The sequence below is a fragment of the Dermacentor andersoni genome, chromosome 3 (genome assembly GCF_023375885.2).
Source record: "Dermacentor andersoni chromosome 3, qqDerAnde1_hic_scaffold, whole genome shotgun sequence".
Classification (NCBI taxonomy): domain Eukaryota; kingdom Metazoa; phylum Arthropoda; class Arachnida; order Ixodida; family Ixodidae; genus Dermacentor; species Dermacentor andersoni.
In genome coordinates this window covers 95063656-95089474 of record NC_092816.1, presented here as the reverse complement: position 1 = coordinate 95089474, position 25819 = coordinate 95063656, and the positions used below count along the sequence as shown (strand labels likewise).

General features: G+C 44.9%; 2 protein-coding genes and 1 long non-coding RNA gene across 5 annotated transcripts in view; 1 reads left to right on the top strand and 2 right to left on the bottom strand.

The window, feature by feature from the left end:
• The window catches only part of LOC126542033 (eukaryotic translation initiation factor 4H-like), a 31814-nt gene extending 23900 nt beyond the window's left edge, over positions 1-7914 (bottom strand). Inside the window, exons 1-3 of the mRNA XM_050189008.2 lie at positions 7812-7914; positions 6259-6394; positions 422-470 (exon numbers count right to left, since the gene is read on the bottom strand). Of these exons, the coding sequence (XP_050044965.1) occupies positions 422-470; positions 6259-6394; positions 7812-7846 (220 nt within the window). The 5' untranslated portion in view covers positions 7847-7914. The remainder of the gene's footprint in view (positions 1-421; positions 471-6258; positions 6395-7811) is intronic.
• A 90-nt stretch (positions 7915-8004) lies between these two features.
• LOC129387516 (uncharacterized) lies at positions 8005-17979 on the top strand. The gene is made up of 2 exons (XR_008614683.2): positions 8005-8202; positions 17742-17979. It is a non-coding gene; the product is annotated as an uncharacterized lncRNA (long non-coding RNA).
• Positions 16672-25819, bottom strand: part of PIG-A (phosphatidylinositol glycan anchor biosynthesis class A) — a 24943-nt gene continuing 15795 nt past the window's right edge. The window contains exons 8-12 of one of the 3 annotated variants that reach the window (XM_050189029.3): positions 23858-23940; positions 22494-22579; positions 21361-21544; positions 19511-19610; positions 16672-16861 (exon numbers count right to left, since the gene is read on the bottom strand). In XM_050189029.3, the coding sequence (XP_050044986.1) occupies positions 16778-16861; positions 19511-19610; positions 21361-21544; positions 22494-22579; positions 23858-23940 (537 nt within the window). In that variant the 3' untranslated portion in view covers positions 16672-16777. Of the gene's footprint in view, positions 16862-19510; positions 19680-21360; positions 21545-22493; positions 22580-23857; positions 23941-25819 lie in introns of those variants that run through there. The other 2 variants (XM_055076480.2, XM_055076473.2) reach the window with 2 other exon arrangements.

Sequence of the window (25819 nt, the reverse complement as noted above, 5' to 3'; positions counted from 1 at the left end):
GGGAGATGCCACAGTGGAGAGCTCCAGATCAATTTCAACCACCTGAGGTTACTGACAATGTGTAACAAGCGCTAGGGACACAAGCATTGTTGTATTACAACCTCCCCCACCCCCCTCCTTCAAACACAGCCACTAAAGCGGAAATTGACTCCCAAACCTTATGCCAACAACAGAATGCCTTCAACACTGAGCCACTGTAACTGTTACTTTGCTTTTATGGTTACAACACCACAAATAGCATGTTCAGTATGTCTTGTCTTTATAACCACAATGAACATGTTCCTGCATTCCTAAGGAAATTTTGTTAGGATGGTTCTAGTACACACAAACAAAATACTGGAGGAGCACACATGCCTCAGCCATATCGAAAACACAGCACAACAATATAGCTTTTCCACTGCATGCAAACAGTGCCCCTCACCTTTGAATTTGTCCGTCTCCTTGTCTCTCACAAGGCGAGTGCTCTTGATCTGCAAGAACAAGTTGCATAAGCATTATTATGAAGGTCAAGAGCTTGTGTTGCTATTGCACAACTGATCTGAAACTACCATTCGTGAAATTCTTTCTGCACAATGAGGAGGAGGAGGACAAAGCAGGGCAGGATGCTACACTGGCTGTACCTCGATGGTCGCCATTCTTTCAATATGAGCAGCAGTGACCTTTACCACATGCTACCCTGGATACCAAACACATCTACAGCAACCAGCCTAGTATTGTGGCATAACCAAATGACTCATGCCACTACCAACAAGCAAGCACACATTGCTGTCACATTCATGATGCACAGAGTAACAACAAAACCTACAACTATGCTCATGGTTATGCACATGTAAAGGAACACTAAATAGGACTACATTAGGAGCAAGCTTAAGCCCTACTAAGCCTTTCCTAGTCAAACATGTGGGAGAAGCAAAATGCTCTGATTAGGCCAGCACTGAAGCAAATGACCAAAATTTGTTGCTTTTAAAGGGAAGTGTGAAAGTCTAGTGACTGCCGGGGGCATGTTCTCCTGTCATCAATTATCTTACTATACTAGCCAGAATTAAAGACGACGAAAGCATCTAAAGTTTACAGCTCCATAATTACACAATAAAAAAAAAGCAATTCAAAAGTGGAAGGAATTTGTATATTTTACATTACTTCAAAATATGCCAGCAGGACTTCTGCAACACTCACGTTAACAAAGCAACAATTTCTTGAAAACTGTAAACCAGTGCACTACACATTTCAGCACCTGAAATGGGTGACCAGGGGGTCAAGAAACTAACATTAGTCACAGAAACCAGTGTTACCACTGGAGAAAAGATGTCACCAAGTAAAGCTGAGGCTTTTTGCAACAAACCTGACTATTCGTTCAAAAACTACTGCCTGCTTACAACCGAACATTATTCTCAAGAATATGCAAGGTTCACTCTCATTCCGTCACCCTTAAATGCCTACATCATATTCGTTTGTACAATGCGCAATGGTCAAGCCTAGAAGCCCTATTCATCTTATTTTTCTTTGGTCATAGTGCACCCTGTCACTTCATCCACGTTATCCAGCACACAAGTGGGAGCAAGCAAATTGTGAGGCTAAATTTTGGGTTGTAACGTCCACAAGCAATGGCATGGTATATGAGAGAGGCCTTAGTGGGAGGCTCTGGATTACTTTTGACCACCTAGGGTTCTTTAAAGGGGTGGAGACACCAAATTTTGAGGCTATAAAAAGTCTGTTGTAGGCTGCTTCTGTATGCGAGGACACCCAAAACGAGGTATTGGATGCTGCAAGCATTTCAAAATAATAATTTTAATTCAGCTCCAAAAAGTCATTAAAAGCTCCTTCTCATGGTCGAGACCCATCGCTAGCGCGGCTGTTATGACGTCACAGCGGAGGAACGAAAATATTGACGCCATAGAACACTAGCACAAAAACGTGACGTATGATGAGTAGCGATGAAATGCCAATTACGGAGCCGGCTGAACCGAACGACCAAGCATAGCCTCCACTATGACCGAGCTACAGGCATACAGAAATCCTTTCTTAATGCAAAGAAGGGGTAAGGCGTGCATACACGGACACAAGAGGAGAGAAGTGGACAACACGAACGCCGCACAGCGGCCCGCGAACGGCAAATGGCGTGCGGCGAATTGCCGTGCTGGTAACGTGGACAGGCCTTGAGTGTAACACAAGCCGGCCGGCTCCGAAAGGGATCAGGATATGCGGCATTCGTGTTGTCCACTTCTCTTGTGTCCGTGTCTGAATGCCTTACCCCTTCTTTGCATTATGAATCCTTATTAACTAGTTCAGCTTTCTGTGATTCTAAAAATCCTTTCTCTATGCTACAGGCTTCTAGAACACTGTCCCCGAGCAAACCCGTCCCCTGGCTAACTGAGACATGCACAGCGCTGCAGCGGAGAGCAGTTGACGTAGCATCTGCGAGTCGCATAGTTCGGCACCTCGGAGCGGTCTCTTATTCGCTTGGCCTTTCACAACATGTAAAGGCCCGTCCAAGTTACCGGCATGGCAACATGCCGCACGCCGTTTGCCGTTCGCGGGCCACCGTGCGACAACGGTTTTGCTCGCGAACAGAGAGATTTTCTTGCCGTAGAGAGGATCGGACCGGGACCCATTTGTGCGGCAGCTGTACGGTGAAGTGGCCAATCAGCGACCGCCGAGTGGTCACTCTGGCACCACCGGCAGCCTCCCCGCCGCTGATTATTCAGCGGCGCCGATATCGTCGCTAGGCCTTTTCCGGTTCACTTCAAAGCTAAAGCTGACAGTGCTTCGGAATGAATCACTGACTCTCACAAGCCGCAATATTTTCTTATCGTTGCTGTCACTCTGCGCAATAATTATAATAATCGCGACATGCACTTCGAGTCGCCAGTTGTTTACCTCTGCTGGCAGAGCACGCGTATGCGCTAGCAGATGACGCAGCATAGTTTCACATCACTATGTTTTGTGACCCACGTGACGAAGCCGTGTTGCGTTTCCTCTCCTACGACGTCATAGCATCCCCCGGAACCCAGAAACCGAAATCGCTTGGTATAATAATGCTATTATTAGATTATATATCAGGTATATATGAATCCCACGGTGTGTATCGTGCTTCCTGAAGCAGTACGCAACGCTTGAATCGAAGAACGCATGAACGAAAATCGTCATGTCTCCACCCCTTTAATATGCACCCAAAGCATGGTGCCCAATTGTTTTCACATCCCAAATTATCACAATATGGTCGCTCCTGCTGGGAACCAAACCTGTGGCATCTTGCTCAGCAGCACAACACTACAGCCACTGAGCCATCACAGCAAGTGGACGATAAGTTCGCTACACGACACTCTGTACAGTTTCAGCTGCCAGCCGAGCATATCCGGACAAAAACAATTTTAGGTTCAAATATGGCCATGCATTACGATTACATTCACATCCTATTCACAAATATCTGCTGGCACGGGCAGGCTTCCAAGTCCTAGGCACAGAGGCACATCAACAATGTGGTGATTATCATACTCTGCTTCCTAAATTTGCATACTTTGGTTTCTAAACTCTAATCCCAGCAGATCACCGTTTTCAGGTGTGGTACCGCCGAAAGTCATTTTGGAGCAATTATTGCAGCAAGTAAAATTGCCTTTTGCCATTCGCGGACCACTGTGCGACAACGGTTTCTGCCACAACGGCAGTCTGGAGCAGGCCATTCTGAATTTTGGTGGAATAATGGAATGTGGCAGTGCACTTCGAAACCATGACCAAACACAGAATAAATCAACATGAAGCGCATAGAAGAAGCATGCTTTGTAGCTCATGATGATAGCAGATGTTATCAAATTATGCAGTCCAATCAACATAGCAACATAATTTCTGCGTCACCATATGTCACCGCAGACCCAGAGAACTGCAATCAACCCTGGTCATATAACATAAGACTACTGTAATCTGTTTTTATCGCGATAGTGATTATATGGACACTCCAGGTGCATTTTTGTCGTCATCGTCACCGTCGCTGTGATGAAGGGGGAGGAAGCGCACAGTCTTCCATCAAGCACAAAGCACTGAGGGGAAGGGTTCTACTCAGGTGGCTGCAGCGTATGGCGCAACCTATCTTGAAAGCGATCTGCGATGGGGACAAAGTGCGAGTACTGATAGCTTCGTGTGCACAGTGTTTTCGCCGCCTAGTTCGCGTTGAAGCCAGGCAGCACAAAGGTCAATTTGCACGCTGCTGCTGCCGCGCTTCCTCACTCAAGCATTTCAGCAGAAAGTATCCGCGGTCATCGAGAGAGAAGTGTTCCTGTTTGTGCGCATGTCACACCGTACTTGTTAATTTAGTTAGTAAGCGAATGTTTACAAGTTTATACAGCCGATAAAACTACTATCCTTACTTCGTATAGCTGTCTACTAATTTGCCATCGCAATAGATGCTTCGCCTTTCGGGCGAAACTAACATTTTATTCCAAATCCACCATTAGCCCTTCGGGATAGGCAAAAATGGCTCAAACCTCCCTCATACAGGCATAAAAACAGATTGAAATAGTTTTACATTATACTGGTGCTGGCGACAGAGACGTCCACCCACTGAACCCACTGCAGCACACGTGCCCCGTATATGTAGATTGCACGCAGCGCCCTCAGCCTACTTTTCATTGTGTTGTGCCTCAGCTAGGGATCGCTGCACCGCTCGGCCCACTCAACCATATTCTAGTACACTGAATACAGCCGCCCTGGCCATTCCAACAGCAGCAACAACAAAGTGTGGCCGCACGCGCACCGGCCACTTGACGGAAACGCAGATAAATCTAGTGTTATAAGCGCGAAAATTACATGAAATCATGCGGGAGGCACCATCGCACGGTGTGTGGAATGTGAATGGCTGCACTCTTTTTCAGAGAATGAATCCACTCGCTGTTCGTGGCCACTGTCAGAGCACACATGCCAGAGCCGTTCTGGTGCAGTGTGGTGCAACTTTGTTCAGTTTTCTGTGTTTGGCACAGTTTGGCAAAGGAATTTGCCTTTGTATCAAAATGGTGCAATCGGCGCACCAGTCCCACCTCTGCATTTCCTTTTTTTGCTTACTTTTGTATGTGCCAACAATGGTACGCAACAACACAATAGGTGTGCTACTAACTCATATCATGTGACTCTACTGTCAATGGATATACACCTCTGGTGGCTACGTCAGTTAGGCACAACCAGCTAAAGTAAGCAGATACAACCTAGAGATGGTTGTATGCAAGCCATCTATATTCATGCAATATGCCTGACTCTGCCAACAACAGTCTGTTGAGAAACCTTCACCTCTGGCAAATTTCATAAGTCTGAACTACTGTAGTCAGTTCACAAGAAACAAAAGTAAGTGATCACTTGAAGAGGCATAGGTTTGGCCTGCAGTGAACAGATATGAAACTGCAATGCAGCACTACCTACTGGCAGTGCAAGAAAGAGTCAGCCCCTCAAAAGTGTAGAGTTCACCTTTCACTGACCACCCCACTTCAGTGAACTTTAGAAAACGTCCGACACGAAAGCTGTCTGCACATTTCAAGAATATGTTCACAAAGCTGTCATTCACAAGGTATTCAAATGTGGAGTTAAGACTTTCAACAGAGAACAGCACCTTGGTGCCTGGAAGTTTCTAGAGAAAAATGCATTCTGAGATCGACCTCTTTACCACAGCATATCATGGGTCCTCTTCCTTATTGCTGTCACCTTACAATATCTTGCTACCAGAGATAGAATGCACATACAAGTGCCTGCCTGCAGTCACATGGCTCATGCAGGGCTTGCGTACCAGCACCTGGCTTAAATATGCAAGAGTACATCTCTTTCAAATGTCCATTCTGCAAATTTGACGCTTTCCACTGAAAACAGTTCAGCCTATGAAGGCATATTCCTTACACAAATACAATGCGGCAGACCTGTAGCTGCACCATCTATGCTGAGGTCACTACGGATGCATGCCTTAAAGTTTGATTCACACAACAGACTAGCTCACTTATTCAGACCATGGATGAAATATCATGTAGCTCATCAGCACAAAATCATGAAACACAGAAGGTTATAGTCAACTAGCTACTTGTTACATGACACCACTCGGCCACATCGTGCCTGGTCTGTGGACCAAATGGAGATTTTGTCTATCATGCAATGCACTGTTAGGGTGTGCTCCAAAAATAAATATTTAAAGACTGTGTGACAATATCTGCCACTATCAAGAGGCCGAGCATTACACAAGAGGTGCATCCCAAAACAATGAGGCAATAGCACGCTCCAATGCCTTCTCACCCTGATGCCATGGAAGATCTCATCAATGTCGCTCTGCACAACACCATCAGGGAGGTTTCCTACGAATGCTGTGAAAGGTGGCTCTGTGGGCATCGGTCTAGATGGCTTGCCATAGTGATCTCGATGGCCTCCAAATCTATAAAAGGCATATATGCATTGTTTCTCTTGCAGCCATTTTTTTAGAAAAAGTATTTTCGCATAAACTACGATGCTCGCCACACAAGTGCTTGGCATTAAACTGCATCAATGGGTAGAACATAAAAGCATAGTGTTTTGTTATAACATAAATCAAGTGCAATCAACATTAGAACAGTCAATGACAAGTAAATGTCCAGTTTGGCAAACCTTATCAGACACAGTGTCTTTGGCTGCACAAAGAACATATGGAATGCGACGCATAGAGGGTGATGTATGGGTCTGCTCCTTTACACTGACATTATCAGATTGCACGCTGTTTATCAGCCATTTCATAGTGTTCATGCCTGCACACTGTGTCAACAAAGCATCATGCATGCAGACAGCAGCAGCAGCAGTCCAAGATTACGGGGTTTTTTATATTAAAAGAAAAAGCACACTTGCTTTCCAATTCCGCTCCTTTCAAATAACAGTGCAAAGCATGCTGCAAGTTCGCTGCAAATTCGTCTGTTCTTAAAGCATGCGGCACCGAATGTGTGTTCTTTTTTTTTTTTTTTGCTCCGATTATATAAATATAATACGGTTTATATTTTTCTCCACGAGATCTGCCACTCGGCGAAAGCGGCCACGACTGCGCTAAGCATCTCACGCTGCTACGTACGACAAATGTACTACTGCTCCGACAGGAGGCATGCTGCCGGCGCGTCGCACCCAACGGCAAGTTGCTATTGTCGCAGAGTGATTAGGTATGTGTACACAGCCTTAAGCACGGCACTGCGTTCGACACCAAGCCAGACTCGCTGGCAATGTGCTATCACGGAACAAGCGTCGCAGACAGGGCCGGCAGCCGGCGTGAGGCTACTGCGATATCGCATGGCTGTCTCGCTTGCATTCGGGGAACGCGACGCCGCGAGAACCTCCGAAATAAAATCCTGAACTGAAATGTGCACTAGTCAAAATTGTTATCACTCGATCACGGGCAGATGAAATGAAACATAACGTTTACATCACCGGGACACGCTCTTTTTTTTTTCCCCCCTATTTTTCGGCGGCGATTGCGACCCACCTTTAACAAGAGGCGAACTAGCCAGAAGCACAGCGTTTCACTGTCGTGTTAGCCCGCTTGTCAGCCGGCTACAAGCACGCCGTTAAACATACACGCTTATACGTACCAAGCGGACAGCTTTTTGAGTTCACATGCTGTTATGAACACGAAATGCGTTTATGCCAAACGTGTTGCTGTTGGAAAGGGGGGGGTCTCCATGCTAACGCCGCATGCACAGACATGCGACGGTTACAACGTATCAGCGACTAAACCCCGGTATTTTCCAAATTTACGAATGAGCGTAGCGTTAATTCACGGCGATGACGTCGCGAAAACAGCTGTAATTACACAAAAAACGGCGATTATTACTTACCTAGAACCGAAGTCACCCTCATACCTGTCCGCCATGATACAATACAAAAGCCGCCGGACGAGTATATTGCAGATCTCAGTAATCAGCGTTCGCAAATAGTGCGATTGCTTAATTTTTTTAAATCATTTAACAATGTTTACATTAAATTATTGAATTCAATAAATTACATTTACTTTTACCAACCACGTGCATGTAGAGACAAAATGGCGTCACCCATAAAAACTGTAAATGGCTGCTTAGCGGTTCGGCTCTAGTAGATAATAGAACCATCTGGTTCATTTTTACCAGTAGTTACCACCGTGTTACAGGTGTTGCAAGCACGACTGTGCGGAATGAACTTTTATCGCGCGATGTGTGCACAAAATGTCATGCCCGCTCCCAAGTTTTGAAGGTTGGCTGCGTCTGCGCGTTTGTTTATGTTGAGCGTTGGCGTGTCACAAATTTTGCCCAAACGCTGATTATAGGTTGAGGCTACGTTGGCTCGCCCCTGAACTAAGTTGTTATATGCAGAGGTCTGGATTGGCGGTGCCCCTTGTGTACACAATGTGGTGAACCGCTTGTCGGCGATTTTCCTCTGCAAAAAGGTTTCTCGACGCGGCGCTGCGAAAACGCCGATAACAGAGCCCTCTATGCCGCGCCTATAGGTTTCGGGTAGTACAAACGCGATGCAATTTCTTTCTCTATGGTGATGCCCTGCTTTTGAATGCACGGCGTCGCGGTATATCTGCTCGTCTCAGCTGCGCTGCGGTGTGAATTTTGGCGAATTTCCTGCATGGGAGGCATTGTAGCACGCCTTCCGTCGCCAAGGAAGCAAAGCGCTGTGCCGAATGCGTGCACTGCGCACGAGAAGTCGCGGACGCCGTTTCGGTGCACGGCCGCTTTCAATGCGTGTGCTGCTCAAGTAGCGTGATGCCAAGCTGCAACAGCAGACTGCTGCAATACAGGTCTATTCGCTTAAGCACATGCACCAACTCAGAACCGTGGCCCAATAACAGCGAACTAATGAAACTAATAATCTGCTGGCGTTAGCACTGTGACTCTGCTTCAGCGGTGCTGGAATGTGTTGACACCGAGACTGCCGGCCACATGCATGCTTATGCCGCAACAGTGCATTTCAAGACGTGGCAGTCAGTAAATACTGTGATTGAGTGTCTGTATCCTTAGCACTGGCTGACGTGCAGTGGCTCTTTTTTTTTTTTTCGTACGAAGAACAATGCAGTCACAGCAACAGTATTGTTTGTTGTCATTCATTTGTTTACAGTAACTTACAATGCGACAAAGGCTGTTTAAACACCTCTTTTTATGTACAGTTCCCTATCTTATTGCCGCAACTGACTGTGCCATGTCAGTCAATACATTATCTTTTGCTTGTTCTGTCAGCAAAGCATTCTGAAACAGTTTCAACAGCTCTACATGAACTTTCGCTTAATTAGGTGGGCTGCTTCGCCATAAGAAATTGCTTTAGGTCCTGTAAGTTTCTGTGCGTGACAGCTTTCCAGTAAAAAGAAATCATCCGCATGCACCGTAGAGACAACTGCGGTTTTCATGGTTAAGCTAAAATTAAATTAAAATTTTTTGTGGCTAAGCACCCTTGATGGGATGATCCACAGGCTACTCACAGTGAACACAGGTGCTTTTTTCGATAGCTCAACACCAAAATAAAACAGAAAATGAACCCTGAGCACACACACAAATCAAGCTAGACCAGCTGTATACAGCCAGCTGACAGCGTAACCTAATGCGGAGAGCTGCGGCTTGTATACTACCCAGCCAATTTTATCTCTCGCTACCAAGTCGTCGCACAGTGTGTTGAAAATTCTAGCGTGTCAGGCTCATGACCCTCATGACAATTCACCATGCATCAATAACAGCGGTGATGATGCTTAGGGACAGCCCGCTGCTTAGCGCAGTCTGGCGTATACTTGCCAGGTCCGCCCGCCTTCAGCACGGTTTCTCGGACAAAAAGCGCCTGCAGTCCATGACCTGTGCTGTATTCGGTAGCGCACAAAGCCCTACATATGTATCGAACACTTTTCAAGTGCGAGATATATGCACAAAACAAGCGAGACTCGTATTACTCTACAGGGCAGCACGTGAACAAGGTGAATGCAAGAGCCAACGTTTCTACAAGTGGACTTGTCTTCTTCAAGGCGACGTATGCTTTCCTCGCCACAGTATATATAGGTGGGGTTCTTCTAAAGGGGAGAGGGTGTGAGGTGGGAGGGTGCGGAAACAAGGAAAGGTGTGTTAGCGCGTCGAATTGAGAGTAAAGGAACACTGTGCACAAGGTCAAAGCCAGGGCCACCCCGGTCTGTCAATGCACGTGTGTTAGCCGGCGTGTCAAGGGCATCTGACAGGCTGGCTGAAAAAAACAAAAAAGAAGGAATGGAAAGGGGAAAAAAGGGGGGGAGATACACCAAGAAATCAAACTAAGTGTTGTTGCCTATAGCTTGAAGTTTAGCATAGCGAATAGATTCTAAAGCTCCCTTTGAAACGTTTATGCCTATTGGTTGCAATGTCTTGAACGTTCAAGACATTGCAACCAATAGGTGTGAACGTTTCGTTCAAGACATTGCAACCAATAGGCATAAACGTTTCGTTCAAGATATGGCAACCAATAGGCATAAACGTTTCAAAGGGAGCTTTAGAATCTATTCACTATGCTAAACTTCAAGCTATAGGCAACAACACTTAGTTTGATTTCTTGGCGTATCCCCCCCCTTTTTGTTCCCCTTTCCATTCCTCTTCTTTTTTTTTCAGCTGGCGTGTCAGACGCCCTTGACACGCTGGCTAACACGCATGCGTTCACAGACCGGGGTGGGGGGGGGCCCTGGCTTTGACCTTGTGCACAGTGTTCCTTTACTCTCAATTCGACACGCTAACACACCTTCCCTCGCTTTCGCACCCTCCCACCTCACACCCTCTCCCCTTTAGAAGAACTCCACCTATATATACTGTGGCGAGGAAAGCGTACGTCGCCTTGAAGAAGACAAGTCCACTTGTCGAAACGTTGGCTCTTGCATTCACCTTGTTCACGTTTTTCTCGTCTTGAATTTCCATCTCCCACATTCCCCGTGTTTTCCCTACAGGGCAGCGTACTTTCCATAGTACCCAGCCAACTTCGTTGACCACCGCCAGGTTGCACCACAGTATGTTCAGAACTCCAGCGCATCAGCCCCATAAGCGAGCTTGGCCTCAGCATGGATGTCTTCGCCCTGTTGTCCTCAGTAGCGTCCACGTTGGGGTACAGCCTCCGGAATGTTTGTAATACAAGGAAAGACTGTTGACTCGCATCATCTAACCTAATTCCTAAAAAGTAAATTTATAATTATATCTTTAATCCTTTTTCAATTCACTTCAGTATGATGGCCACACCACTATAAACACCGTGCAATAATACATCATTCCTCAGCAATCATTCTTTTGTTTTCCTCTTCTTTTTCCCCCCCCCCCCATACTAATTTTGTGCAAACCGCCAAACTCTTGGCCGATCCCCCATGGGTAGATGCCACTTGTACAGAGGAAACAACAATAATGCGAAACATCCTTGTCGAGTGTAGCCCAGTTTTTCCTGCCGTCTGTCAGACCGTTCTCACCCAGTCAAACGCATAGATATTGCCCAAAGTGCTGGCGAAATAGTGTGCAATCAATTATTGCGTGACACATCCGCTCTTGATTTCCAGGAAAAAAGCACCGGGATTTTTCCACAAGTGGCAGTTGTTGAAGTTAGGGCATCTAGCAGTCCAACATAGTGACTCCACATAAAAGAGAGGCTCACTGCTTCCCATTTCAGTACACCCTCAGAGCTGCATAGAGTGCCTGTGTCACTCTACAGAACTCTTTCTTTGCCAAAATGCCTCGCCCCAAGAAGCTTCTCACTCCAGTCGTGTCGTTAAGCGACTCGGATGCCTATGGCCTGCACTGCCCTACTGGAACAAAAAAGGATCGCTGAACAGTAACACAATGAATCAATGAAATGGGTGAACCAATGAACATTGAATAATTTAATGTCCAAGTAATGTGCATATGTACCGCAATGTTACATAATGCACATACATAATCATCTCTAACATATCGCTGTAATAAAACAACCTTCAACAACCACTGTGTCATTCCCACCGCACGTTCTACCATTTTGCACACACATTACAACGGTGGTTGTCGTTTCGCTGCAGAAAACGTAATTCGCGAGAACCCTTCTAACCAAACAATGCTTCACGTCGTGTCCCGCTCAACAGGGGTTGTGGCTGCCAGAACTTCTTTAGTCGCGCAGACATGAAAGGGAATGCACATGACACATTAGTGCAATTTTGTAATGAAAACGCCAGCACCTACCGACACTGTGAGGACTGCCAAATACAAGCCAGAAATAAGCTGACACACGTGGTGCAACAAATGTGAAGAAGAATGCCTCCTCTCTTTTATTCAATTTGGATATTACTGCTTAAAAGTTTCGCGCTGTATGCAAACATCCACTATCATCGATACCTGCAGCCCAGACGACACACAGGCACCCTAGAGATGTCTAATGGATATCCCTGTTTGGACGTTGGGGGCATCCTAAGGATGTACCAGAATGATCCTGAAACCTCCCAAATGAAACACCGAAACTTATTCTATGGATGACGCAGCTAGGCCTTTTCTTAGCTACTATTGGGACATAAGCCGGACATTGAATCTCAGCATAGGACTTCATCTGGATGTTATTAATCACTTAATGATGTCTGCTGATGCTACCCCATGACTTTCCAAGCTTGTAATGTGTCAAGCAGAGTCACTGAAAGTTCCAATGCTTTATTGAAACTGTCTGTGATACAAGATGTCAGGTAGCTTGGGCAACTGTTTACAAAGCCGTCCCTAATTTTTGTACAGGTATAACACAACGCGAATAGAATTTAGTATAAAAACAGCTGCCCAATGTCTGCTGCAAGTGTTGGCAGTGGATGTGCACAGCGCACGCGGTATGCACTGAACACTACGCATTGCATCAATATCACATATATGCAATGCCTAGCTGCAATTGCACAAACACGTTCGTGAGCCCGCATGGAAGTACAATTTGCAGGTCCCTTCTTTAAGTAAAGGGGATGCATTGTCAACGCTACGCTCAATTACCTCGGTGGTGGAGCCAGGACAGCGTTTTGCCTTCTGCTGCTGGTGCAAGTGTTCAGTGCATGCACACTATAAACACACCAGTGTTCCTGCTGAGCTGCTGTGTGTATGCAAGACCTGCCTGGCACACACAGGATATTCAAGTTTCCAAAGCCAATGAATGCTATTAGAAAATATGGAAACTGTGCTGTATGTATGAGCTTGGGATGTTATAGCTTTGCGTTATAATTTGGAAAAATCAGAAAAGACGTTTCTCTTTCTCCGGGACTGCAAGACCAAACCTTTATGCAGTAGACAGTCTGTTAATGTAGGCCGAGAAAGGGTATGGTTGTGATGTCCTTGAGACGTCCCTGGCAGGATAACCGAAAGTAGTATGTAAATTTAGAGAGCACCCATCTGGGAAGTACATGCACAGCCATCTGGTAGCCACCAGCCATCTCCTGACGCACGTTCACAAAAAAATTTCGCATGCCGATTCCACATCCAAATCATATCTGCATGATGCATTTTTCGCACCTTGCTAAGAAGTTGCATGTAAATCTAACGGACATATTCATTTGGATGTGGGACCTGTGGATCCTTTTTGGAGTCCGTAGGACTTCTTCTGTCATATAAGTGTACAGGTCGGTCCACTGTTAAAAGGTTCCTAAAATGGTTTGGACAAATTTTGTAGATGCCTAGGGCACAGCTACGATAAAGCATTCACACCACAACTTAAGTGAAGCATCTCATATTAAGAGAGCTACGGATGATTGCAAGTTACCCTCCTCCCAAGCTATGCTTTTTCTCAACTCGTTTGCTAAGCGATCGGGGCTAGGCCCTGCCTTCAGTGGCTCTGCATCATGATGTGATGTCGTGTCGTCTACTTATGGTGTCTTGGAGCCAGCGCTCGACACCTCTCCGATAGCTGCTTGGCCGCCAATCCCCAGTGCGAGCTATCCAAACAGCATGCATTGCGAACGCTCTGTCGCAGCTCCGAGTGTATCCAGTACTCCAGTAAATGCAAGCAAGCTCAGCATTTTGAAGGATGGGCAAAGGCGTAAACTAAATCCCCTCCATACTACTACTACTGTAATGAAGGGGCTTTAGCGTAAACATGAGCGACCTGCACGGTGCAGCCACTTAGTCGTGCAGAGCTTAACCAGCCAAACGCGAAGCTAATATTACTGTAACCAAGTGTAAAACATTTTAAATATTTAAAAAACAATGCATTCACAATTACGCAGCTGCCGAAAATTTACACCAGCAGCAAAGTTACTTTGTTACTGCTATATTAGCTCTGTGTTTGCCTGGCTGAGCTCTACGCCAACAGGTGGCTGCACACTGCACGCCGCTCATGTTAGTGCCTCCGCCCATCTGGCAAATTGCCCAATCCATCTGCATTTACTGGAATGCCAGACATGCTGAAACTCTCTTTCATGGTAGTAATCCTCCAGTATGAAGTGACGGCTGCAAACGCGTAGATCCTGGCACAGATTGGATACCGGCAGCCAGGTGCGCTGCAACCATTCTGCTCGCCTGTTGCCTTGTGGAGGGATATTTTGTCGCAGGTTGACATGTCCCCAATCGCTAGATTTGTAGCCCAGGATGAACCGAGGGCAACTCATGGTCCTGTTACAGTTCACTTTGTGCGGCAATGAATGGAATGGATGCCAAACACCTGAAACAGGATGTGCCTAATCGTCACGCTCATCAACATGAAAAGACTTGTCCATCAGGTGTATGGCGGGATTATGCACCAGTGCAAATCTTACACTCCTTTGTCCTATGTTCACCCCCTCTATGCTGGAAAGTGGTTTCTCTCCAAATTCCTCTGTGTGGGTTGACTCGACGTGACCTATGTTTACCCCCTCTATGCCAGGGAGTGGCTTCTCTCCGTATTCCTCTGTGTGGGTTGACCTGATGTGACCTACGTTCACCCCCTCTATGCCAGAGAGTGGTTTCTCTCTATTTCTTCAAATGCCTCATTATGTAACGCCTCTTAATGCACAAAAAACAAGACATAGACACAACTTTTCCCTTACGCCATTATTTGCTAAAACAAAATCTCACATGAATAGTTTTTATCCGCGTATTATAATGAATAGAATTCTCTCCCTGTTGATGTACTTCAATCAGGGAACTTCACAAATGTGTTGGAAAACTATTTGTCACATAAAATAACACAACCATAAGCAGTATGTCACACTATTTTTCTTGTTTTTTGTGTGAAATTTCTTGCATTTTGATATGTTTAGTGCCCGATTGTTGTTTGGCACGGTGTTTTTATCCACATATAAATTCAAATGTGCGATTCTTTTTGTTGTAGATACTGTGCTAAGGCAAGCATTTTGATTTTTGTAACGTGGCTAGGGGCTGCATCCTTTTCATGCACTGTTTATATATATATATTTTTTTTTCATTATTATCTTTGTTGCATTGTCATTACCTTGTCAACTGTATCGCACCTCCTGCATGGGCCAGTATGCTGGCCTGCAGTATGAATAAATAAAAAATATATATATAATTTTCTCTGTGTAAGTTGAACCGACGTGTCCTGACCAGGGAGCAAGAGAGAATGAGGTTGCCCGGAGGGTGGATGGTATAAGAAAAGCAGTGAGCCACCACGTGTTGACACATCTCCCCTACCTTTGTGTGCAGGAGCATGCATGCCGAACGTTTCTGTACTTTTTGTCTTGGAGCGCACTGCTCACTCGTAATGATGTATTAAACTTCTGTTGTTTTTACATCACCTCGTCTTCCCTGCCAAATCCTCTCCTATGGTCAACCTGGTTCGAGCTCCAAGCAGACGCTGTTGAAGGTCGGACGAAACCCCGTCCCCGTAACAACTGGTGGCAGCCTTAACAGTCCTCACAAAAAGAAACCCCGAGACCAGCATTGACCGCGCATCTCACATCAACAAGGAGCATGTTGTAACAAAAGCAGACGCCACTTGCTGTGTGCTGGGAGTGCTAGAGTGTAATGACAAATTGCCATTGTGTATACGGTTTCTGTTAATTTTTGTTTTATAGAAACAAATGAACAAACATTCCAATTATTACAAACAACATTTGTTCATCATAAATTGAAAAAAATTACAGATGCGCAACCTGGGTAGCCAATTGTATAGCTCGCCCAACTGACATCCCGTGCACTCGCTATGTAGGTGGTGACGGCGCAACAGAAAACTCTGGGAGTGGCGCCGCTGTGATTGGTAGCAATGAATATTTTTAAAACCTTGTAATAAATAACATGCTTTATACAGGGTGCTTGAATGTATCACTTCATGATCAGAAGGACCTGCCCTAACGACTCAGTATGTTTGTACAATATCATCAAAATCGGTTCAGGGTCCTTTTAAAGTGAACATGCAAGGTTCTGGCTCCCATCTTTAGAGTGCTACATCTGGTGGTGCATTCTGGAGTGCTGTCAATGCGCTATGCAGGTAGATAGACAAGAACTAGCTCCATCATCTGCATGTCATCTTGTCAACTGCATGTCAACTTTCCACACAGAAATCCACTCATACTCTCCTAATACATGACCCCTTGAACAATGAACCTATCTGTGCATGAGGAAGTTTTATATTTTATGGACCCAAACTTAGAAGATGAAAACCACCAAGTTTACAAAAGAACACAAAAGGCCAGCAAGAGAGTTTGAGTTTTTGCATATGCAAAGCCGCTTGATTACGCTATTTCTAATACTCCCTACTAACATGACACAGTATCTTTCATACTTGACATTTTCAAAGTACATGACTACGCAGTAAAATGAACAGCAACGCATCTTCACATCCTTTATTCACACGGGAAGATCCCCTACCAACGTAACACTGTAGGTAATTCTGGCACACAGCGTGCTAGAAATCCGCATTACGAATTTGTACTTTCTGTGGATTGGTGTGAACATCTTTCTGTGGTCTTGGGAGTTGGGTAGTCCACTGCTTTGTCAATCAGCTGGAGGCAAAAGGAAGCAAGCAAATGCCAAATTGGTAACACACACAAAATATGAACAGAGGGTTTCAAGCCAGCTTGGCTCACTGGAATAACACAATCTTGATGCTTGAAGAAAGCACACAAGACCAAGGCGGTAACACGAAGGCTTAGTTTCACTGATGGTGCTAGTTATGTGCAGTACTCTTTGGGGAACACATGGGAAATTTTTCAGCCCCGCACTGAAATCCTCAAGCTGTGTTCCCACTTGATGGAGGCGGTCAAGATGAAACTCTTGTGTTGCAAATAAATGGATGGATTTAATGGGCGTACCATTGAAGCAAGGTGGTGGCTAGTGCCATCACGCTTGTTTTCTTTTTTCCGTTGGCCCGTGGCCAACGTTATTAAACTGTAGACGCCTGAAGCACTGTACTAAAGATTAATCTATTTTCATTCTGTGTTCCCTACCTTTAGCCACCAATACTCCTGCTGTTGTCCTTTATTTTGTCCTACACCAGGTTCAATAGCCTTTCCCCTGCTATCTTTAAAACCAAAGACATCAGGCAGGGCAACCACAACAACATATAGCAACATATAGCATACATATACCTAAACATATGCGGAACCCCATGGCGACAACAATGGCAAAAATTATCTTGGAGTTCCCACATAATTGCTATTGCAATAAAAGGTGCCTGCATTGCCTCTGCCTTAGGTACTCCCTGCAGAGTGGCCAGTTTTGCTTGCAAGTGTGTTTGAGTTTTTTCTTTTTACCAAGTTGATTGCAAAGTTTTCAATTTATTTGTCATGGTCTTTTGAGCCTTCATGCTTTTTGTTTTGTTTTTCGTGCAGAATGAATTTTGTTGCATGATTTTAATGAATCCTCTTGCATGATCATTTTCAGGTGTCCAGAAGCGGTGCACGCATCTATATACAGGACCCATAAATGGGATGAGCAAGCTGAAATCTACTATCACTGCTCAAGAAAAGAAAAAGAATTAAAGGGACGTAGCGGCCACCACTGGTGCAATCAATGATGGCAGTGATGTGTTGACTGTTTCTCTCAATGTTTTCGAAAGATTCAGCTGCTTCATGAAACTATGAAAATATTGTAACATAAATCTTTTTCTTTACGAAATGCTTCACTTGTTTATGTCTATTTTGAACAAGCCATACACAGTAAAAGGAAAAATGGATGCTGACAGCAAACCTTATTATAATCAGATGACATGAAGTTTATTTAGATTTGTTTTGGGAGGGTCATCCGCTAGCTGGCCCAGTTCATCTGGTCACACTGGCACTCCGAGTCCAAAATCCTAAATTTGAAGGCCACTTTCACTCGCAACAACTGTGGTTACAGAGCTGTGTAGTTCATGTTATGCAATGCTTCCAGCACTCTGACGGTATACAAGTGCACAAAACATCCAGGTCTTTATTGTCTAATAATTGTTACAAAAGACCTCCTGCACAGTCCAGACACAGTTAATGTCAGTGGACTTCACATCATTGATGCAGACAATACAACAAAGTGCAAGAAATTAGTTTTAAGCATTACATTAAGATATCCCTGGAATATGCACTTATGGTGTCAATAGTTCTTGAGAACTAGCAAACTGCATAAGAGTGCTTTCATTTATTGACCATTAGTGGCACAAATGGAGAGAATGATCAAAACCATGTGTTTCAAGCCATGCTGCCACATTACTAACCATGCTCATACACTCTGCCAAACAAGCCACAGATAAAAACATAAAGTCAGATAAAGGTTCACCTTTGGTGACATTTATCGTCTAGTAAGTGGAAGAAAAGACAACTTTGGCGCCAGTGGGAGTTTAACCCACAACCTCTGCTAGTGGTTGTGGGTGTGGCTCCCACCAACAGTAATGTTGTCTTTTGTAAACTCCTTCATTTCCCTTTAACATTAAGTTCACTATAAGTTTAACCTTCATCCTCAAATTAATTATACAGTTAATTTTTGCATATTCCTTCCCTGGCTCCGCTGTCATTTGGTTTCTTGTGGTCTTGCTAGAAATTCGGCCCCTTGATCTCCCCCCTCATTAATCTCTATCACTACAACATACGTCCCACAAAAGTAAGAACACCACCAAAAAAGAACCTCAGGAGCCTTTAAAAACAGCTGTGACTTCTGTTATATGCATTTGTATATTCAGTTGGTGCATAACGTTGAGGCCACCCGCTCTCGAACTGCAGGCCCACATTCAACACATTCAAAGTGCAAAGTTTGCATTCAGTATTCACTATGACAGGGAGCTCAAAGCACTAGTACTCAGAGGTGTCCATACAGATCTGTTCATATATATCCCCCAATCCCCGTTGATTCCTACAAATGTATGGTGCAGGAGAAAAATAAAATAATGCATGAGAACTTTAACAGTCCAACTATTTATTTATTTATTACTTACTTTTATTATTATCTTTTCCTTCTTTTTTTGCCTTTGTACAATTAATTAAAATGGCAATATGGCAGCTGCAATAGTAGTGGTCCATCAAGACAAATGGTCACTCATAATAACGTATCCTAAGATGAAATCAGTCTCAAAATAAAGAATGCTGTGCAATATCTCATGCAAGACCAAGTATAACATATGCTGCAACTTCCAAAGGTCACAGAATGTTTCTATAAATGTTGGGACTTAACAGCAGATGACTTACCGAATTGGGCCTGACGTAAGACAACACAAGGTGCGTGACATGGAGGATTATAATGACCATCCAGAAGATTTGAGCAAAGACGAACCCGCAGCGTTTTGCCCTGTTTGAAATACACTTGATCACACTACGAGGCTAGAGGCGACAGCACACACTTCTTTCTTTAGAAAATCTGCGTGCAAAAAAGATACTTAAAATGTAGGTAGCAAGGCCCTATATAAGTCAACAGTATGGCTTCTTCACCTTGACATCCCCTTTGCTGTTCACTTATAGCATACAAAATGTAAAAAAAAGAAAGAAAACGAAAAAACTATCATGGGGAAGTAAAGAAACAGTAGTCGCATGATACAAACATCCTACTTTTTCTTACAAACCTGAGTCTATAAGTCCATCCCTGCTGGCTATCATCACTGAAACCTGTGACCAAGTTCTTACACTACCAAGCACTATAAAGTCTAAAGAAACAATTACAGTCAACGCCCAATATTTCAGACTCCCTAGGACTGCGAAAACATCCGAAGAATCGGGATGTCCTAGAAAACGAATGTATGCCTTTAACTGCCCTCAAGGGCTCAAATCGCAACATCCACGTCCGAAATCACTTTAAAGGCCTGCCAGTACAATTATTAGCCGCCTCTGTGCTCATACTGCGACAGGAATGCTTCACCGCAATACATTGCGCATGCTTGGCCGTGTAACGGGGCTGTATTGCGGCAAAGCCGACTTTCAGAAACCAGCGTTATGCAACGCTTTAGACTTCTCTGTGCTCGTACTGCGACAGAAGACGGCGGGTGTGCGCGTGAACACATTTTTAGGAACACATTTTATGTCCATGACAGTGACCCCTTTGCGCACTTGGTATGCTTCACCGCAATGCAGTGCGTACGCTCGGCCGCATAAGACCTCTGTATAGCAGCATGGTTGACTTTTGGGAACGTGCATTATGCAACGATTTACAACTTTGCCGTGCTTTATGCGCTTCTACTCCATTGGCGAGGATGTTAAAGGCGGACTCGGCGCCATTGCCGACAGCGGCGAATCCTTTAAATTAAAGACACGGCACCGAACAGCAGGAAGCTAGATAGCGAATGTCAAAGCAGCTAAAACAGCACAAAACGACCACTATGTGTGCCATCAGGTCGGCGAGCAAAAGCGCTAGTTCGAGCCTGCGAGATAATCAAAATGGCGGAGGCGATGGCTTCAATTTATGTCGTTTCGGACCTGCGGTCAGAGCAAAAGCTCTAAAAAATCGGACGGAGAAATGTTTCAGTGTCTAAAATTTCAGACGTCCTTATACACTGGCTCTATGAGGTATGATGTGGCAGTACCGTGAAGGTGTCCGAATTATCAAGCATGCCTGAATAATCGGTTGTTGATTGTATATGCAAGATCACCATTAGCCTTTGTGATATATATTGTTACGGTATATATGTTACTGATATATAATGCTAGCGTTGATACTAGACAGCCATAAGCAAGACACAGAGAAAAGACGTTCAGCTGGACGAGGACCTTCAAGCATGGTTACAAAGTAAATATCAGCAATCTTTCTAGAGAAGCTTACAGCTTACAATATTTCATGTTGCACTTACCACACTTTTTTGGTGGGTTCTTACTTTGACTGAAACCAATCCAAGTCCCTGAAATAACACCTGTTGAAAGCTACGCATTCAGCCTTTAATAGCCCTGCTAAGTCACAGTCATATGTGGCACTTCTCTTGAACATCCCTTCTCTGGGTCAGCGTCCTTATCATTTTTTTAGTCGCGTTGTGACACGCTGCAACACAGGAGAATCTTTCTGCACCAACAAGGCTATTTCTTCTGATCATCAGCATTCTGCTTAAAGTGGTTACCTGTCCAGCCTCTGACGAAGTGAAGTCGGAGGCTCGTGGTCAATGGAATCATAAACACGTTGCGTTCGCTTGGCCACATTTTCCCACTGGTACATCCTGCTCACTCGTGCGTGTGCTTCTGCAGCTGGCACAACATCGCCTCGTCCATGTCGCTCAATGGCACACTCCAGCCCTTCCAGAAGCCCTGTACAACAAAATTTACTTTGGCTATACGTGGCATGTCCATGGTCTCACAAAACAGCACAGAGGTCATAAGGCTGCAGCATTAAGCCTCTGCAACAGTTTCAACTACAGCAAGTGCAGTTTTAATGTCAAAAGTTACCATAAACTCACAGACCGAGGCATGCTGTAAGGGAAGGACGGCCAGCTCTGGTTGAGAGTTATCACTGTCTCAAGCCTTTTCCCCCTACAGAAAGCCCGCAGCTAAAAGCCATAACAGCCTATGAAACTCATCATGCCATGTAGCGCATGACGATTAGCAAGACCAACCTCATCTATATGGCACAGTATCATGAGCCAATCCGTACGACGCTACACTTGAAATAGTGTCACCTGACTTAACACATCGTAAGTGATAATTGGTATCAAGCAGTTGAAAGAGAATATCAGGTGCCAACGTGAGGCTGCACAAATAATGCACAGTATGAGTGCATCTTGATGTGTGTATGGGCATGCACGTGTGTGGCCGTATTTGCTACTGGCAGATCTAGCTTCTCATATTGACAGCATCTGCTCTGCTTGAGCGCCTCGTGATTTGAATAGACAGTCTTATTCCGCTACTTATGAGTTACACCACAAGTCCTCCAAGAAGACATGTAAGTGATACGATTATTCCCAAAGGAGACATGTCTATCCTTCAGAGGACGACGCAGTTCTCATATGTCATGCACGAGATAACCCAGATGACACTACATGTGCACCATGGCTTCGCATTCTCAAATGTAGGCAGAATCCATGACAAAAAAGTGAGACACATCACTCCATATAACTTGTTTGCTCTGCACCAGACTTTAAAGTAGCAAGAAGTGGACCAAGGAGCATAAGGTAGATTTTCTTTTTTCCTATTCTGCCTGATGGTGAGACATTGACTCTCTCTTAATAAAGTGAATATCTCAAAGCCAGGGTCTACTTGCCTCGCACACTGGGGTCACAAAGATGGATCAGATCAGGTGGAAGCACCTCGGGCACGCCTCCAACCCTGGTGCTCACAACCTGCAAACTTGGGTAGCAACCGTACAAGCAATCGGTACAGCCTAGGTACAGAACTGCATGCTAAGCAAGGTAGAAACTTGTCTATCTTGTTTTGTTTTGGAAAAGTTTGCCTGTTTTGTCTTGCCTGATAATGAGTTAACAGTTTCAAACATGTAGATCATGTGCTTAATACAGCTAGGGTGCAGTCATCCATTCATTCTTTTTAGTAGCCAAAAGCTTATGCAACTCTCTCCAGACCCCTAACGTGCCACAAGAGTAATGAGGTATATGTACCTTGTATGCAGATTGACGTGTAATGTGGGTTCAAGCTCTCTAGTAAAGAATTAACTGAATATAACTGAACTTATTCATTCATTCAATTACTCGCATGTTTACTTAAAATCCAAAAAGCTTGCAGACACTAAAACAGGATAACCTGGTAGTAGTGTGTTCAGAGTTCAGTGTGTTTAGTGTAGAGCATTCAGCAAGTGCTCGGAAAAGCAACTTTCTGGGCAAAGAAAACCACAATGAGGGCCAAATTTTCCTTAGGTTTTACTGTGAACAAACAAATGAAACAATGAGATGATTGCACAATGTTTTAGATATTTCCAAGCACTTCTGCTACAAACCTGGATTCATTTTTTCATGACAATAATCAATGAAAGCTGTCAGATGTTCTCACTTCAGGATTAAATGTGATAAATTGATTTCAAATTTCACTATGCCACTTCTGCAAATGATACTGATAGTGGCAGTCTCTAGTGAACTGAAGGGCAGCTGTTGTCCAAAGCACCTTGTTCTTTTTTCTTTTTTATCATGTTTCGTTCCTCCTTCCCCAAACCCCCAACCCCAATTTTTTCCTGTGACCAACTGGCTTGATTCTCAAGGTGAGTGGACAGTAAGGAGAGAATAAAAATATGACGATAAGAACTACAACAGGAGCTATGAAAACCTCATTTGCATTCACTGCATAAAGCCACACAGAATCTAGAGGTCCACATACATTACTAATTGATTACAGCAATGGAATTTTCCCAATTTGACATCATCATTATAAATAGATTTTAGTGTACTACATGTTAGCGTCGCATAACAAATGTGATCATATTTCCTTGCTCTCTCTCTCTTTTGCAATTTCAACATAATGCAATGGTGCCGGGAAGCCAGCCTTTGCTTCATACAGGAACTTGCAAAGGCATGACAACATTAAGCAGAAAGACAATAAATTCTTCTTAATTTTGCTTGCTTTTCCTTCCTTTCCCTTTTTTCTTTCTTTTCAGAGCAGCGTTTTCAATCCTGAACTTACCCACAGGCACAGGCTTCCACAATAGCCATGCAGAATGCCTCTGTCAATGAAGCATTCAAGAAGATGTCTCCCTGCACCATGACCTGAAAGAAATGGCCAGGTCAAGTCTGCCACAGGATTACGGCTAGGTTCTAGGCAGGGCATGCATTTAAACATTCTAATGAGGCAATAAATATGCAGGCCACTGCTTCAGAAAAACAATACCCGAGAGGTGAAACAAAATTTTATAAAATAATGCCAGAAACAACTATAAGAAAGCTCCACATTTTCCTGTAACATATTGTCACGTGGTGGTGACGTTGAAGAACACAGTAGCAAATACTGTGAAAGACAAAACTAACTTTTATTGGGCGAAACTGTGCCCACAAGAACAGGCTACACTTATAGCACAACGATAGCGGCGAACATGGTCGGCGATCGTCGAAAATCTGATCAGCGGGTCAAGTGCGTCGGCTTTTATACAGCAGTCATCGAAGGTTCCAGACTAATCGTTGGGACCCGCATGCCTTCCACAAAGTTCTACAACATTCGAGTCAGGCGATGAAATCAGATAACACACGGTTCGGCGACAACAGACAGCGGATAGAAGCATCGATAACTTTCCAGAAACTTCGGATACATGCAGACGCGTCCCGTGCTGTGCGATAACATTTGTTAGGCGGTGAAACGTGGTCGCCCGTTAAATATAAGTACACGTGTCAATACCCCCCTCTTAAAAAGCATCGACCCGATGCTGCAAACAAACGAAAGTAATAAAAGAAAAGCACTCCTAACAAAGAAAACAACAAAATAAGGAAGTTCATCAGCGTCCGTAAAAGTGTTTAAGATGCACCACGTGGACCACTTCAGATCGTGCGCGGCGTCGCTGTGAATGCGAAATGCCATCTGGCACGACCTCATAGTCCAGTGCGCCAATACGTCGTCGGATGACCTTGTAAGGTCCGAAATATCATCGCAGTAGTTTTTCACTGAGTCCTCGTCGGCGTATCAGGGTCCACACCCAAACACGGTCGCCGGGCTGGTACTTGACGAAGCGTCGTCGGAGGTTGTAGTGTCGGCTGTCGGTCCTCTGCTGGTTCTTGATCCGTAGGCGGGCGAGCTGTCGGGCTTCTTCGGCGCGCTGGAGGTAGGTAGCGACGTCAAGGTTCTCCTCGTCAGTGACGTGCGGCAGCATCGCGTCAAGCGTCATCGTCGGGTTCCTGCCGTAGACCAGCTTGAACGGCGTGATCTGTGTTGTTTCTTGCACCGCCATGTTGTAAGCGAATGTTACGTACGGCAGGACGGCATCCCAGGTCTTGTGTTCGACGTCGACGTACATCGCTAGCATGTCGGCGAGGGTCTTATTCAGCCGCTACGTAAGACCATTCGTCTGCGGGTGGTAGGCCGTTGTCCTCCTGTGCCTTGTCTGACTGTATTTCAGAATGGCTTGGGTGAGCTCCGCTGTAAAGGCCGTTCCTCTGTCGGTGATGAGGACTTCTGGGGCGCCATGTCGCAGCAGGATGTTTTCGACAAAGAATTTCGCCACTTCGGCTGCGCTACCTTTCGGCAGTGCTTTTGTTTCAGCGAAGCGGGTGAGGTAGTCCGTCGTCACGACGATCCACTTATTTCCGGTTATTGACGTCGGAAAGGGTCCCAGCAAGTCCATCCCGATCTGCTGGAATGGTCGACAAGGAGGCTCGATTGGCTGTAGTAATCCGGCTGGCCTTGTCGGCGGTGTCTTGCGTCGCTGACAGTCTCGGCATGTTCTGACATAACGGATGACGTCGGCGGTCAGGCGCGGCCAATAATACTTTTCTTGTATCCTCGATAGTGTCCAGGAAAATCCGAGGTGTCTAGCGGTCGGATCATCATGTAGGGCATGCAATACTTCTGGACGAAGTCCTGACGGGACAACAAGAAGGTAATTGGCGCGGACTGGTGAGAAGTTCTTTTTCACGAGTAGATGGTTTTGAAGCATGAAGG